Source organism: Pseudophryne corroboree, chromosome 2 (genome assembly GCF_028390025.1).
Source record: "Pseudophryne corroboree isolate aPseCor3 chromosome 2, aPseCor3.hap2, whole genome shotgun sequence".
In the NCBI taxonomy this organism is placed as follows: Eukaryota; Metazoa; Chordata; class Amphibia; order Anura; family Myobatrachidae; genus Pseudophryne; species Pseudophryne corroboree.
This window is the reverse complement of record NC_086445.1, coordinates 871,585,584-871,603,030: the sequence shown is the minus strand read 5'-3', so window position 1 is coordinate 871,603,030 and position 17,447 is coordinate 871,585,584. Positions and strand designations below refer to the sequence as shown.

The 17,447-nt window shown below is 45.4% G+C and overlaps 1 protein-coding gene across 20 annotated transcripts in view; it reads left to right on the top strand.

Annotated features, from left to right (window-relative positions):
• The window catches only part of MYO18A (myosin XVIIIA), a 597,092-nt gene that overhangs the window by 479,260 nt on the left and 100,385 nt on the right, over positions 1–17,447 (top strand). For all 20 annotated transcript variants that reach the window (XM_063955930.1, XM_063955929.1, XM_063955931.1 and 17 more), the window contains 2 exons: positions 15,356–15,479; positions 16,768–16,968. In XM_063955930.1, coding sequence (XP_063812000.1) covers positions 15,356–15,479; positions 16,768–16,968 — 325 coding nt within the window. The remainder of the gene's footprint in view (positions 1–15,355; positions 15,480–16,767; positions 16,969–17,447) is intronic.

Sequence of the window (17,447 nt, the reverse complement as noted above, 5' to 3'; positions counted from 1 at the left end):
TATAAAGAAGATTGACATACAGTACTTACAGTAGTAAAGTATTAATGGTATGATACTCCTGTTCATCAGGTAAACAGGGACAAACTACTATAATGTCCCTAAGATGGTTAGCTTAAAACTTCTAGTGCATGTCCGCTTATGCTTGCAAATGTCTGACGTATGTCATGTTAGTTTTTACCACTTGGGGAAATGGGGTGGTATTCAGTATGCCAGCTGTGTGGCTATCCCGGCACTCAGTATACCGACGCCGGAATCCCGACACCCAGCATACCACCAACTATTCTCCCTCTTGGGGGTCCACGACTTCCCTGGCGGGAGAAGAAATAGGAAGCGCGCCACCGTGCCCGCAGCGTGGCAAGCGCAGCGAGCCTCCAAAGGGCTCATTTGCGCTCGCCCAGCTGCCGGTATGCTGGCCGCCGGGATCCCGGCCGCTGGCATAACATACTACACCCGGGGAAATGTTCCATAGCTATACTTATGGATGCTCTAAAATTGTGTTTTGGGAAATTTGCACGATACTCTGGACACTCACCAACTATGCTGGAGGTTGGCTATTTGATTTTCAACCGTTCACTTTTATATATATATATATATATATATATATATATATATTTCGAATTTATTTTGTAAATAGATATTTGAAAATAACAAAGTTGTTTTGCGATTTTTTTTTTAATTTTTCATTGCGAATACTTCTGTACTTACATTCAAGATTCACTGTTTGGTTTAAAAAGTAGTTGAATGTGGAGTTCAAGCTGGAATGTGCTCAGACCTGGTTAAAACTATTTCACATTCTTATAGTTTAGCTTTTTTTTTTTTCAATCAATCTAAAAATTTGAGAAACTCCAGCAAATCTTCAAACCTTTGTAGTGATTCTATAAACCAGTTAAGGAAATTTTAAGTGGCTAGTTCAAGCTTCTGTATTGATATTATATACACTGCTCAAAAAAATAAAGGGAACACTTAAACAACACAATGTAACTCCAAGTCAATCACACTTCTGTGAAATCAAACTGTCCACTTAGGAAGCAACACTGATTGACAATCAATCTCACATGATGTTGTGCAAAAGGAATAGACAACAGGTGGAAATTATAGGCAATTAGCAAGACAGCCCCAATAAAGGAGTTGTTCTGCAGGTGGTGACCACAGACCACTTCTCAGCTCCTATGCTTTCTGGCTGATGTTTTGGTCACTTTTGAAAGCTGGCGGTGCTTTCACTCTAGTGGTAGCATGAGACGGAGTCTACAACCCACACAAGTGGCTCAGGTAGTACAGCTCATCCAGGATGGCACATCAGAGCGAGCTGTGGCAAGAAGGTTTGCTGTGCCTGTCAGCGTAGTGTCCATAGCATGGAGGCGCTACCAGGAGACAGGCCAGTACATCAGGAGACGCGGAGGAGGCCGTAGGAGGGCAACAACCCAGCAGCAGGACCGCTACCTCCGCCTTTGTGCAAGGAGGAACAGGAGGAGCACTGCCAGAGCCCTGCAAAATGACCTCCAGCAAGCCACAAATGTGCATGTGTCTACTCAAACGATCAGAAACAGACTCCATGAGGGTGGTATGAGGGCCCGACGTCCACAGGTGGAGGTTGTGCTTACAGCCCAACACCGTGCAGGACGTTTGGCATTTGCCAGAGAACACCAAGATTGGCAAATTCGCCACTGGCGCCCTGTGCGCTTCACAGATGAAAGCAGGTTCTCACTGAGCACATGTGACCGACGTGATAGAGTCTGGAGACGCCAAGGAGAACGTTCTGCTGCCTGCAACATCCTCCAGCATGACCGGTTTGGCAGTGGGTCAGTAATGGTGTGGGGTGGCATTTCTTTGGGGGGCCGCACAGCCCTCCATGTGCTCGCCAGAGGTGGCCTGACTGCCATTAGGTACCGAGATGAGATCCTCAGACCCCTTGTGAGACCATATGCTGGTGCGGTTGGCCCTGGGTTCCTCCTAATGCAAGACAATGCTAGACCTCATGTGGCTGGAGTGTGTCAGCAGTTCCTGCAAGACGAAGGCATTGATGCTATGGACTGGCCCGCCCGTTCCCCAGACCTGAATCCAATTGAGCACATCTGGGACATCATGTCTCGCTCCATCCACGTTGCACCACAGACTGTCCAGGAGTTGGCGGATGCTTTAGTCCAGGTCTGGGAGGAGATCCCTCAGAAGACCATCCGCCACCTCATCAGGAGCATGCCGAGGCATTGTAGGGAGGTCATACAGGCACGTGGAGGCCACACACACTACTGAGCCTCATTTTGACTTGTTTTAAGGACATTACATCAAAGTTGGATCAGCCTGTAGTGTGTTTTTCCACTTTAATTTTGAGTGTGACTCCAAATCCAGACCTCCATGGGTTAATAAATTTGATTTCCATTGATAATTTTTGTGTGATTTTGTTGTCAGCACATTCAACTATGTAAAGAACAAAGTATTTAATAAGAATATTTCATTCATTCAGATCTAGGATGTTATTTTAGTGTTCCCTTTATTTTTTTGAGCAGTGTATTTCCTTGATAGGTCCCTACCATGTTGTTACAGGGACCATGTACAATTTCTCATTTGTGTGCTACAGCGATATGCGCCTGCTATATATCACAATAGAATGTGGTACACCAACATCCCCAATTCCTCTGCACACCTCTCTGAAGTGTTGTTGGTCCCCATATATATATATATATATATATATAATTAGAAACTTCCCTGTTGCCACAGAGTGTTTTTTTTCAATTAGTCAAGAACCTTTGAGTGCCAACTATCCGAAACCTGTGCATAAGTACCTGTGCCATCAGTGCATCTTTCTGTGTTTGCTGAGTGCCAGTAACTACTTCATTCTGATATGTGTATATAAGTAAAGATTAGAAGATTACAATATGGATGGGTGTTTATCATGCCCTAAAGGCTGCACAATTAGCACTGAAAATGGAGTTCATTGAAGAATGTGAAGTGCATCAACAGTACATGGAAGCGCTCGGAGTGACACAAGACATGCATCTAGCTTCCTGGTACTTTAAACAGCCCTTCTAGTCACATCATGCCATGGCATAACTGTCTAGTGCCGAGTGTCTTTTCATGGAACTTTTTCCATTAAAATGCGTCTTATCACAAAACGATGTAAATAAGATGCACAATCCGCTTATGCTTATTAAAATTATATGCAGCATGCCTATATTCTGTGTGCGACAGCGGCTATATCTGTATATGAAATGATATATTACAGTGTTTTCCTAGAAAACACCGTAACGTACTATTTTGTATGTAGTTAGTCGCAGACGTACAGAGAATATTAGTCATCAGTTTCTGCTTGTGCGTCTTCCATGCATAACAATGCGAATAAGACTATTTTTTGTCAAAAAAAGACGTTTGACGCCAAAGGGGTTGCACGGGACCTGTCAGCTCACTCATGCCAGGCATCTCCTGCTGCCTGGCGTAAGGAGGCAAGATGTATGAGGACACATCTGTATACAGATATGTCCTCATACATCTTTGCAGCAGTCAGGCCAAACATCCCCTCTTAGCACGTAGCATGAGCATCTTCTAGCTTCAGGCATCTTTTTTGTGTCGACAATGCGTTTTAGTCACAGCACAATCCGACTAGAATGCACAAGGAGACATTGCAGATTCATTTGATATATGACAGATGTATATCCGTGTGCGACTGAGTCTCTGAATCTGTATACAAAGTGCTACAAAGTACTAGACAGCACAGTTTTTTTCCAATACAAAGTTCTGTTTTGCTCTGTATACAGATATAGGGGGTCATTCCGAGTTGATTGCTAGCTGAATTTGTTCGCATCGCAGCGATCAGGCAAAAAATCGGCAGTTCTGCGTATGCGGCGCAATGCGCACGCGCGATGTACGGGCACAACGAACGATGTAGTTTTGCACAGGGTCTAGCGATGCATTTCAGTTGCACTGCTTGCCGCAGAGTGATTGACATCAAGTTAGCGTTTCTGGGTGGCAACTGACCGTTTTCAAGGAGTGTGCGGAAAAACGCAGGCGTGCCAGGAAAAACGCAGGTGTGGCTGGGATAACGCTGGGCGGGTTTATGACGTCCAATACGGAACTGAATAGTCTGAAGTTATCGCAAGCGCTGAGTATGTTTTGAGCTACTTTGAAACTGCACAACATTTTTTTGTAGCCCCTCTGCGATACAACCGTTTGCACTTCTGCTAAGCTAAAATACACTCCCAGTGGGCGGCGGCATAGCATTTGCACGGCTGCTAAAACTAGCTAGCGAGCTATCAACTCGGAATGATTACCATAGGGGGTAATTCAGAGTTGATCGCAGCAGCAAATTTGTTAGCAGTTGGGTAAAACCATGTGCACTGCAGGTGTGGCAGATATAACACGTGCAGAGAGAGTTAGATTTGGGTGGGGTGTGTCCAAACTGAAATCTAAATTGCAGTGTAAAAATAAAGCAGCCAGTGTTTATCCTGCACAGAAACAAAATAACCCACCCAAATCTTACTCTCTCTGCAAATGTTATATCCACCCTCCCCCCCCTGCAGTGCACATGGTTTTGCCCAACTGCTACCAAATTTGCTGCTGCGATCAACTCTGAATTACCCCCATAGTCGCACACAATATACAAGTGTCATACATCAAATTAATCAGCACAGTCTCCTTATGCATCCTAGTCACACTGTGCTGTGACGAAGATGCATTACTGTGACTATGACGCATTTTCAGCAAAACAAGATGCCTGACGTTAGCAGAGTTGCATGGGACCTGGCGGCTCACTAACGCCAGGTATCTCGCTCTGCATGGCGTATTGAAGCTAGATGTAGGACACACCTGTATCTTTGAAGTGTATTTGCTGTGCCAGTTACAGTATGCTGCTTTCCTCAAACAAAGGAGTAATATGTGTAAATAGCTGAGGCTATATTTCCAGAATATTGCCTGCTACCCATATCTTTTTACAAATATCCATATATACAAATAAGGTAGAGGGCACTCACCATTTCCAGCAGTATCCAGTTATTACCTGCCACAAGTGTTACAAAAATGTCTGACATTTTTGGTCCTGTTGTGGACCTTTGTCAAGGCTAGTAAAACCTCAAAACCACACAAGTAGAAAGGCAGCAGATAAATTAATTAAAACCATATCCAATCAAATAAGAAACAAATACTACTTACCAGGCGATAATAATAGTGATCATTAAAGCATGGTAGCCACGCTGAAGCGCACACTGGGTAATTCAACAGAGCACTTCCTCATTACTCCAGAATGTTTAAAAAAAATGTTTATTGATCCTCTCTAAATAGGATGTATTTTCACTTTTACCCTGTCCTGACTAATGAACTCTTCAGATTGGCAACTCAGGCTTCAATGGAATCTGAGCTGCCATATTAAAACAATGCATAAGGGTGGCATCAAATTCAGGACCTCTGCCTTCAATGCTAGTGATCAGATAACACTATGGGCTAAATGTAATAGTAAACGATGTGCCTGAGGCGTGGGGCATTGTGCTAGTCTGCCTGTTTGTTTAAAACGGCAAAGACTCGCATAAAGTCCTGCAGCTCTGGCAATTCGGAGGCTATTACATTTAGCCCTGTGTGCCCATTTTCAGCAGGATATCCATATTGAGGTTGAAATTCATTGTGATATCAGGTTGGGTTTGTGGCTACGACTGAGCTGGGAAAAGCCGATCCACTTTCCCTGCTATCTCTGCATTAATTGATTGCTTGTAATATTGATCTTTTTTTCTAACTGGCATATCAGCAAGCATTAAATCACTATTACAAGTGATGCACTTGTAATACAAAAGTAATGCTTCCAAACCAAATTGCTATTTATCCTTCAAATAAATAAAATGTGTTTCGGCAGAATAAACCTAAAAATGGTCTGGTCATGAAGGGGTTAAACTATTTTGGTTGTAAAGTAATGTAGATATAGGGCCTTAGTCAGGTTTTTTTTAGCCAACCAAAAATGTTAGCAATTGGGCAAAACCGTGTTGCACTGCAGGTGGGGCAGATGTGCAGAGAGAGTTAGTTTTAGGGGGGTGGGGGGGTGTTCAAGCTGATATCTAAATTGCAGTGTAGAAATGAAGTAGCCAGTATTTACCATGCACAGAAACAATATAACCCACCCAAACCTAAATCTCTCTGCAAATGTTACTGTACATCTGCTCCACCTGCAGTGCAACATGGTTTTGCCCAGTTGCTAACTTTTTTGGCTTGCTAACAAACCTGAATAATCCCCATAGTGTGGAACGGTATCTTTCTCAGTTTAACAGTAATTAGAAACAAGTGTTTAGATTTATGCAGATTAAACATTTGTGGAAACCTTACCAATATGAAAACAGTGTTTATTGAGATTTGGCAAATTGACAGTGGCTGTATAGTAGTGCTGTAGAAGGGACAGGGCACTAGAGAAGCCAGTTTTTACAAATTGCTACTTGTATTCTAACGCATTAACCACAAGTTCTACACATACACTTAACGCTTCAATGATATGGCTTTTATTAAGGGTGAATACATTTAATGCATTGCTTTTAGTCTATTAAAATTGATGGATGACTCGAGCCTAAGCAATCTGTGATCATCTAGGACATGTTGTTCTCAGAGCCAGTGCTACCTGTAGAGGAACCTAGTCTGTTGCCTAGGGTTGCAGTGGTTAGCAGCACCTAACACACTGTATGAGTGACATAATGGGGGTAATTCCAAGTTGATCGCAGCAGGATTTTTTTAGCAGTTGGGCAAAACCATGTGCACTGCAGGGGGGACAGATATAACGTGCAGAGAGAGTTAGATTTGGGTGTGGTGTGTTCAATCTGCAATCTAATTTGCAGTGTAAAAATAAAGCAGCCAGTATTTACCCTGCACAGAAACAAAATAACCCACCCAAATCTAACTCTCTCTGCACGTTATATCTGCCTCACCTGCAGTGCACATGGTTTTGCCCAATTGCTAACAAAAATGCTGCTGCGATCAACTTGGAATTACCCCCAATGTCACTTATTCAAGGTTTTTTTCTCTAACGTTCTAAGTGGATGCTGGGAACTCCGTAAGGACCATGGGGAATAGCGGCTCCGCAGGAGACTGGGCACAACTAAAGAAAGCTTTAGGACTACCTGGTGTGCACTGGCTCCTCCCTCTATGACCCTCCTCCAGACCTCAGTTAGAATTTTGTGCCCGGCCGAGCTGGATGCACACTAGGGGCTCTCCTGAGCTCTTAGAAAGAAAGAAATATTTAGGTTTTTTATTTTCAGTGAGATCTGCTGGCAACAGACTCACTGCTACGAGGGACCTAGGGGAGAGAAGCGAACCTACCTGCTGGCAGCTAACTTGGGCTTCTAGGCTACTGGACACCATTAGCTCCAGAGGGATCGAACACAGGCCCAGCCTCGGTCGTCCGGTCCCGGAGCCACGCCGCCGTCCCCCTAGCAGAGCCAGAAGCAAGAAGACGTTCCTGGAAATCGGCGGCAGAAGACTTCGGTCTTCATTAAGGTAGCGCACAGCACTGCAGCTGTGCGCCATTGCTCCCCAGGCATACCACATACTCCGGTCACTGATGGGTGCAGGGCGCTGGGGGGGGGGGCGCCCTAGGCTGCAATATAACTACCTTACTTGGCAAATTAACACATAATATAGCCTTTAAGACTATATATGTGTAAAATCCCCTGCCATAACTGTATAAAAAAAAGCGGGAGAAGCCCGCCGGAAAAGGGGCGGGGCTATCTCCCTCAGCACACTGGCGCCATTTTCCCTCACAGCTCCGCTGGAAGGATCGCTCCCCAGGCTCTCCCCTGCAGTTCCAGACTACATAGGGTAAAAAAGAGAGGGGGGGCACTAAATTTAGGCGCAATCTGTGATATATAAGCAGCTATAAGGGGTAAAATCACTGTGTAGTGTGTATCCCTGTTTTATACAGCGCTCTGGTGTGTGCTGGCATACTCTCTCTCTGTCTCCCCAAAGGGCTTTGTGGGGTCCTGTCCTCAGTCAGAGCATTCCCTGTGTATGTGCGGTGTGTCGGTACGGCTGTGTCGACATGTTTGATGAGGAGGCTTATGTGGAGGCGGAGCAGGTGCCGATAAATGTGATGTCACCCCCTGCGGGGTCGACACCTGAGTGGATGGATATGTGGAAGGAATTACGCGACAGTGTCAACTCCTTACATAAAAGGTTTGACGACATATCAGATGTGGGACAGCCGGCTTCTCAGCCCGTGCCTGCCCAGACGTCTCAAAAGCCATCAGGGGCTCTAAAACGCCCGCTACCTCAGATGGCAGACACAGATGTCGACACAGATACTGACTCCAGTGTCGACGATGATGAGACTAGTGTACATTCCAATAGAGCCACACGTTACATGATTGCAGCAATGAAAAATGTGTTGCACATTTCTGATATTACCCCAGGTACCACAAAAAAGGGTATTATGTTTGGGGAGAAAAAACTACCAGTGGTTTTTGCCCCTTCTGATGAATTAAATGAAGTGTGTGAAGAAGCGTGGGCTTCCCCCGATAAGAAACTAGTAATTTCTAAAAAGTTACTAATGGCGTACCCTTTCCCGCCAGAGGATAGGTCACGTTGGGAGACATCCCCTAGGGTAGATAAAGCGCTCACACACCTGTCAAAGAAGGTGGCACTACCGTCTCCGGACACGGCCGCCCTAAAGGAGCCTGCTGATAGGAAGCAGGAGGCTATCCTGAAGTCTGTTTATACACACTCAAGTATTATACTGAGACCAGCTATTGATTCAGCATGGATGTGCAGTGCTGCAGCTGCGTGGTCAGATTCCCTGTCAGAAAATATTGATACCTTAGACAGGGACACTATATTGCTAACCATAGAGCATATTAAAGACACAGTCTTATACATGAGAGATGCACAGAGGGATATTTGCCGGCTGGCATCTAAAATAAGTGCAATGTCCATTTCTGCCAGGAGGGGTTTATGGACTCGGCAGTGGACAGGGGATGCAGATTCTAAAAGGCACATGGAAGTTTTGCCTTACAAGGGTGAGGAGTTGTTTGGGGATGGTCTCTCGGACCTCGTTTCCACAGCGACAGCTGGGAAGTCAGCATTTTTACCCCATGTTCCCTCACAGCCAAAGAAAGCACCGTATTATCAGGTACAGTCCTTTCGGCCCCAGAAAGGCAAGCGGGTTAAAGGCGCGTCCTTTCTGCCCAGAGGCAGAGGTAGAGGAAAAAAGCTGCAGCATACAGCCAGTTCCCAGGAACAAAAGCCCTCCCCCGCTTCCTCTAAGTCCACCGCATGACGCTGGGGCTCCACAGGCGGAGCCAGATACGGTGGGGGCCCGTCTCAAGAACTTCAGCGACCAGTGGGCTCGCTCACGGGTGGATCCCTGGATTCTACAAGTAGTATCTCAGGGTTACAAGCTGGAATTCGAGACGTCTCCCCCTCGCCGTTTCCTCAAATCTGCCTTGCCAACATCTCCCCCGGACAGGGAGGCAGTGCTGGAGGCAATTCACAAGCTGTATTCGCAGCAGGTGATAGTCAAGGTACCCCTCCTTCAACAAGGAAGGGGTTACTATTCCACAATGTTTGTGGTACCGAAACCGGACAGTTCGGTGAGACCCATTTTAAATTTGAAATCCTTGAACACCTATATAAAAAGGTTCAAGTTCAAGATGGAATCGCTCAGGGCGGTTATTTCAAGCCTGGAGGAAGGGGATTACATGGTATCACTGGACATCAAGGATGCTTACCTGCATGTCCCCATTTACCTTCCTCACCAGGAGTACCTCAGATTTGTGGTACAGGACTGTCATTACCAATTCCAGACGTTGCCGTTTGGTCTGTCCACGGCACCGAGGGTATTTACCAAGGTAATGGCCGAAATGATGATACTCCTTCGAAAAAAGGGAGTTTTAATTATCCCATACTTGGACGATCTCCTTATAAAGGCGAGGTCCAGGGAGCAGTTGTTGGTCGGGGTAGCACTATCTCGGGAGGTGCTACAACAGCACGGTTGGATTCTGAATATTCCAAAGTCACAGCTGGTTCCTACGACACGTCTACTGTTTCTGGGGATGGTTCTGGACACAGACCAGAAAAGGGTGTTTCTCCCGGAGGAGAAAGCCAAGGAGTTGTCGTCTCTAGTCAGAGATCTCCTGAAACCAAAACAGGTCTCGGTGCATCACTGCATACGAGTCCTGGGAAAAATGGTAGCTTCCTACGAAGCAATTCCATTCGGCAGGTTCCATGCAAGAATCTTTCAGTGGGATCTGTTGGACAAGTGGTCCGGATCCCATCTTCAGATGCATCGGCTGATAACCCTGTCTCCAAGGACCAGGGTGTCTCTTCTGTGGTGGCTGCAGAGTGCTCATCTTCTAGAGGGCCGCAGATTCGGCATACAGGACTGGGTCCTGGTGACCACGGATGCCAGCCTTCGAGGCTGGGGGGCAGTCACACAGGGAAGAAACTTCCAAGGGCTATGGTCAAGCCAGGAGATTTCCCTACACATAAATATTCTGGAACTAAGGGCCATCTACAATGCCCTAAGTCAGGCAAGACCCCTGCTTCAAAACCAGCCGGTACTGATCCAGTCAGACAACATCACGGCGGTCGCCCATGTAAACCGACAGGGCGGCACGAGAAGCAGGACGGCGATGGCAGAAGCCACAAGGATTCTCCGATGGGCGGAAAATCACGTGTTAGCACTGTCAGCAGTGTTCATTCCGGGAGTGGACAACTGGGAAGCAGACTTCCTCAGCAGGCACGACCTCCACCCGGGAGAGTGGGGACTTCATCCAGAAGTCTTTCAGCTGATTGTAAATCGCTGGGAAAGGCCACAGGTGGACATGATGGCGTCCCGCCTCAACAAAAAGCTAGAAAGATATTGCGCCAGGTCGAGAGACCCTCAGGCAATAGCTGTGGGCGCTCTAGTGACACCGTGGGTGTACCAGTCGGTTTATGTGTTCCCTCCTCTTCCTCTCATACCCAAGGTACTGAGGATAATAAGACGAAGAGGAGTAAGAACTATACTCATTGTTCCGGATTGGTCAAGAAGAGCTTGGTACCCAGAACTTCAAGAAATGATCTCAGAGGACCCATGGCCTCTGCCGCTCAGACAGGACCTGCTGCAGCAGGGGCCCTGTCTGTTCCAAGACTTACCGCGGCTGCATTTGACGGCATGGCGGTTGAACGCCGGATCCTGAAGGAAAAGGGCATTCCGGAGGAAGTCATCCCTACGCTGATTAAAGCTAGGAAAGAAGTGACCGCAAACCATTATCACCGCATATGGCGAATATATGTTGCGTGGTGTGAGGCCAGGAAGGCCCCAACGGAGGAATTTCAGCTGGGACGTTTTCTGCACTTCCTACAGTCAGGGGTGACTATGGGCCTAAAATTGGGTTCCATTAAGGTCCAGATTTCGGCTCTATCGATTTTCTTCCAGAAAGAACTAGCTTCACTACCTGAAGTTCAGACATTTGTTCAGGGAGTGCTGCATATTCAGCCCCCTTTTGTGCCCCCAGTGGCACCTTGGGATCTCAACGTGGTGTTGAATTTCCTAAAGTCATATTGGTTTGAACCACTTAAAACCGTGGATTTAAAATATCTCACGTGGAATGTGGTCATGCTGTTGGCCTTGGCTTCGGCCAGGCGTGTGTCAGAATTGGCGGCTTTATCATGTAAAAGCCCTTATCTGATTTTCCATATGGATAGGGCGGAATTGAGGACTCGTCCCCAATTTCTCCCAAAGGTGGTTTCAGCTTTTCATTTGAACCAGCCTATTGTGGTGCCTGCGGCTACTCGTGACTTGGAGGATTCCAAGTTGCTGGACGTAGTCCGGGCGCTAAAAATCTATGTTTCCAGGACAGCTGGAGTCAGAAAGACTGACTCACTATTTATCCTGCATGCACCCAACAAGTTGGGTGCGCCTGCTTCAAAGCAGACTATTGCTCGCTGGATCTGTAGCACGATTCAACTTGCACATTCTGCGGCTGGACTGCCGCATCCTAAATCTGTAAAAGCCCATTCCACGAGGAAGGTGGGCTCTTCTTGGGCGGCTGCCCGAGGGGTCTCGGCTTTACAACTTTGCCGAGCAGCTACTTGGTCGGGGTCAAACACATTTGCTAAATTCTACAAGTTTGATACCCTGGCTGAGGAGGACCTAGAGTTCGCTCATTCGGTGCTGCAGAGTCATCCGCACTCTCCCGCCCGTTTGGGAGCTTTGGTATAATCCCCATGGTCCTTACGGAGTTCCCAGCATCCACTTAGGACGTTAGAGAAAATAAGATTTTACTCACCGGTAAATCTATTTCTCGTAGTCCGTAGTGGATGCTGGGCACCCGTCCCAAGTGCGGATTGTCTGCAATACTTGTATATAGTTATTGGTTAACTAAAGGGTTATTGTTGAGCCATCTGTTGAGAGGCTCAGTTATATTTCATACTGTTAACTGGGTATAGTATCACGAGTTATACGGTGTGATTGGTGTGGCTGGTATGAGTCTTACCCGGAATTCCAAATCCTTTCCTTATTGTGTCAGCTCTTCCGGGCACAGTATCCTAACTGAGGTCTGGAGGAGGGTCATAGAGGGAGGAGCCAGTGCACACCAGGTAGTCCTAAAGCTTTCTTTAGTTGTGCCCAGTCTCCTGCGGAGCCGCTATTCCCCATGGTCCTTACGGAGTTCCCAGCATCCACTACAGACTACGAGAAATAGATTTACCGGTGAGTAAAATCTTATTTTTTTTTACTCTAGTGTGCCCCACACGGCATGCTGGACACTGACATGAAGAAATAAATAGACAGCTGCTTCTTACCTGCTGCTAGTCCTTGATGTCAGTGTTGCACTTGGCAACAATGTCACAGCTAAAGACCTTAAGCTGGGAACGCACTGAGCGATATATCAGGCTGATATATTGTAGGCCCATCGACGTGTGTGTACCCCCGACATGTCTGTGAACAGTAGAAGTATCGGCACATCCGGCTGTGTGTACAACACTTGTGGCAGAGAGCACCGGTGACGGACATCTGGGCGGGCACATTTATATGGCCGCCCAGTGGTGACTTCAGGCACGACTTATGGGGCGGACGATTGGTATATAAATAGCCAGATAGGTCGGCCGGCCAGGTGTGTACACAGGTTTTACTCTATTTCAGGAGAAAAAATAACGCCTAACCTCCTGCCTAGTATGAGAAGGCGCATCCTAGGGCGGACAACTCTTCTGGGGGGTGGGGGTGTTGGAGGAGTTCTGCTTAGAACCGTGTTAGTTCTACCGCAGTTAGAGAACTACAGATTGTCTAAACCTGTGTAATCAGATTGATGGCTAGATATGAAAGTTAATAGACAGAAGGATATGCAGTAGATGCAAATTACAGCATCTATGAGCACTAATAGATCACCGATATGATGTAGGTCAGGGTAGGTGATAAACGCAGTTGGATAATGACCACATATTTGTATCCTGTTAGATATGACTGATTGTAGAGTACCAAACAACTAGATCTTTCAGACATAGTCACACAACTTTATGTTAGTGTAAGTTATGTAAGAGTGTGCTTACATTTGACAGATCCATCAGGTACATGCCAGTTTAAGAATCGTGCAAATAAACAAACATTGTACAGAGAGCTGTCTACCATGATGGGGACCCCTACAAATAAACTTTTTATGCAAACATATCTCTGAGAATGCCATTTTCCCTAACGAGACTGCTGCCATAACAATAATGACAAAAGTTCTCATGATGAGTTGGATATTTACACAGAACAGCCACATTCACTGTATGGAAAGATTATGTAACAGAAATGCCGTCTATTAATCTAGAAAACCAAAAGTATGCTGCTTTATTTAAAAGTTTTATAATAAATACAACCACAGGGAAGGATATTTGTCCCTTATCGGTAGTGAATACTAAATGGCATAGCTTACCAGAGTCCAAAATGATTGATAAGAAAAACGAGCTTCAAGTGTAAAGAGGAAATAATAAGGTAATGTTGGCCATACACATACTGATCATGTCAGGAACCTGCAACATGTGGCAGACAGGTATGGGTCATAGGGTCGACATGCAGTAAGTCGACAGTCATTAGGTTGACCACTATTGGTCGACAATGACTAGGTCGACACCTGAAATAGGTTGACACAGTCATTAGGTCGACATGAACAAAGTCGACATGAGTTTTTCCCCCACTTTTTTTTTATGTCGTTTTCATCGTAAAGTGAAGGGGAACCCCAATTAGCACACCATGTCCGCTCGCCATGCCTTGGGCAAGGTGCCTCGCTGCACTCAGCACAGGTTACTATTCCAAAAGTCGCAGTCCACAAGGATTGTAAAGTATGAAAAAGTCGAAAAAAAAAGTGTAAAATTATGTCGAACTTTTTCCATGTCCACCTAATGTATGTCGACCAATAGTGGTCGACCTAATGACCGTATCCCTTGGCAGACAGTCCCAGGAAATCGCTCCATCTGTGTGGCAGAATGATCTGCAGACCCAGTCAGAAATCAGATATATGACCTGATGATCTCAGTCACGGTGTGTGTGATATATAATGTAACTGATTCATTTAAGCTAAACAGCTATTAGTTACAGAACTTCTAAGGCAGAGGTCAGGGAACATTTTTACTCTATATTTAGATACGCCGACGTTACCCCCTTGATTTGAAAGGAAGGAAATCATATATTATTGTGCATATATACTGGTTATCATTGTTTATATGGCATTTCTGAGATACTGTGTGTGTGTGTGTGTGTGTGTGTGTGTGTGTGTGTGTGTGTGTGTATGTATGTATGTGTATATATATATATATATATATATATATATATATAATTATTTCTTTTTCTTTTTTTTATTATTTTCACCAATTATTTTTTGGCAATGAATGTGTTAATTAACACTTTCTCCCCAAAACACCAGAATGAGGGGGGAGGGGGGGGACACACGACTTTTAGGAGACAGATGGTCACATCCTCACCTCAGTAATCTCAGGAATTTCCCACTGTTATGTGGGCCACTGTCTGATCCTGTGGTAGTCCGTCAGCGGTCAGCCACAGAACACTTCAAGTTCTGTGTGTAGGTTGGCGGGCCGCGGGCAGGAGGACAGGACAGCACATGACTGGCGGGTGTGGGGGAGCGCGGTGTGATGTCAGCGCGTCACAGGGCGGCCAGGAGGGAGCGCGGTGTGACATGCTGACATTGCGAGCTGGACGGGGCTGTGTCTCGGCAGCGCGACCATCCATCGCCCCCAGGAATTTCATTTTTACCCCATTTGGGGTAATTTACCCCTGATCCCCGACCACTGACCACTGTTCTAAGGCAATTCTTTGCACAAAATGTTTGTACCAGACAGGAAGCAAAGATGTTGCCAAAAAAAGACTTTAATGATGTTTTTACTTTACTGTCTTTTGACACTGCTCTAACTGCAACACTTCTCTCAGGTTTGATTCCGAGCTGGCACAGGCTCAGGAGGAGGCGCAAAGGGAGAAGGTACTGAAAGAGAAGCTGAGCCGAGAAAAGGACATACTTACTTCTGAAGTGCTCAGCCTACGACATCAGATTGAGGTGAGTTTTGCTAACCTCGAGAGTTACTTTGTGGAAAAATACATACAGTAAGCTTAAACACAACCATACTATCAACCTAAGCGAAATACATACAACCAACTTCAACACCACCATACAATAAAGCTATGCTCGATACACACAACTAATTTAAACTCAACCACAAAATTAACCTAAGTTTGAGACACACAACCATCTTAAACGGCATTGACTTGACTCAGGTGCGCCATGTGTGAAATCAGTATGTCAATCAATAGCAATATTAAAATTTACTAAAAAAAAAAAAAGCTATTTTTTTTTTTACAAATAAAATATTGACATACAGATGTGTCCTCAAACACCTAAACCTGAATACACCATGCGGCACGAGAGTGTGAGCTGCCAGGTGCTGTGTAACTCTGCTACCGGCGAAAAAAGCACCCGACACTAGCAGAGTTGCATGGTACCTGGTGCTTCCGTGAGGGGCTGTTTGGTGGAACTGCAGCAATAGTGTATAAGGACACATCCGTAGCTCTCCCATTTCGGCCAGTAGACACTGAGACATCCGGATTAAAATATACTGTTATGTTCTATAATTCATGGAATATATTTTGTACTTTTCTTTTGCTTATATGAATGTTCTAAGTTACGTTATATACAGGAAATAGTTCTGTAAGAGTCATTCCTGCAGTTTATTAAACTAAATGCACCTTATTGCACTGCATTGTTTTGACGTGTGCGTTAACACTATTTTGCACAATTAGTGCCATTAGATTATGTGTGAAGTTGTATATGTTTAACACATGGGGCCACAGTTTCCTTAAGACAGTTATAAAAGAAGAAACATGATTCTAACTACATGGTATCTAAATATTCAGTTCCGCAAATTAACATCTGCAGCGAACACATCTCTTTTATAGTAGAATTGCTTTCATGGCACAGTCCAGTAATTAGAGAGCATTTGTGACATTAAAAGCCTCCGTTTCATTTCTAAACACTCACACTGCATGGCATGCTTATCTCAGCAGGATAACATTTTATTCTCTCTTCTGCCGGCTTAAACTTCTTTAAAATCAATAAGCCTGTGTTTTCCTGTTTCTTTGCTTTTTTTTTGTACCTGTTCTGATATTTGTTGCATCTAAAAATAACCATAGTTTTCCTTTAACAATGTTATCAGTTTTCCACTGTGTTTTCATGTCTTGGATCGGCATTTGATAGTCTGAAAGCTTCTTGTGTTAGAAAATTATTGTAGACAATTTTCACACACTAGATCTTTGAAGTAACTATAAGTGGCTGCATCTTTTCTGATCAGGAGAAAGAGTCGGAGATTGCAGTCTTCACGCACAAGGTAGATCAGCTGGAAGTTGAACTCCAGGACATCTCATCCCAGGAGTCCAAGGATGAGGCTTCCCTGGCAAAGGTAAAGAAACAGCTGCGTGACTTGGAGGCCAAGGTTAAAGACCAAGAGGAAGAACTGGATGAGCAAGCTGGAAGCATTCAGATGCTGGAGCAGGTATGTAGAGCTGAGATGCCCTTGACGCTTCCAAGACCTGCTGTTTGTCAGTGGAGTAGGATAAAGACGTAGAAGCTGATGACATCGCCTGCGTTTCCTGCGATAGGAAACATGGCGGCAGAACCCCTGCTTATGCACCCAGGCTGCATAGGCACTGGTCAACCTCCATTTGATGCGATCGCATCGAGGGGAGGCGCCACGCATGTTGGGCTGCCTTTCCTTGTGCTGGGCGGCCCCCAGCAAAATCTGCAACCAACTCTGAATAGCCACCATAGACTTAACTGAGTGAGTGCATGCCAGGTATAGGGCTGTTTCAAGGGTGCACTGATAATGATTTTTTCCACAAATTAATGGATTATGGTGGCACAATAGATGCATACGGATATGCATTCACTTCTATGCAAGCATTTCAAGTGCAATTGCGGCTGACTTGTGAGCCACGGTAAATTGGTGCCTTAGTGTTTTAGCATTCAGACATA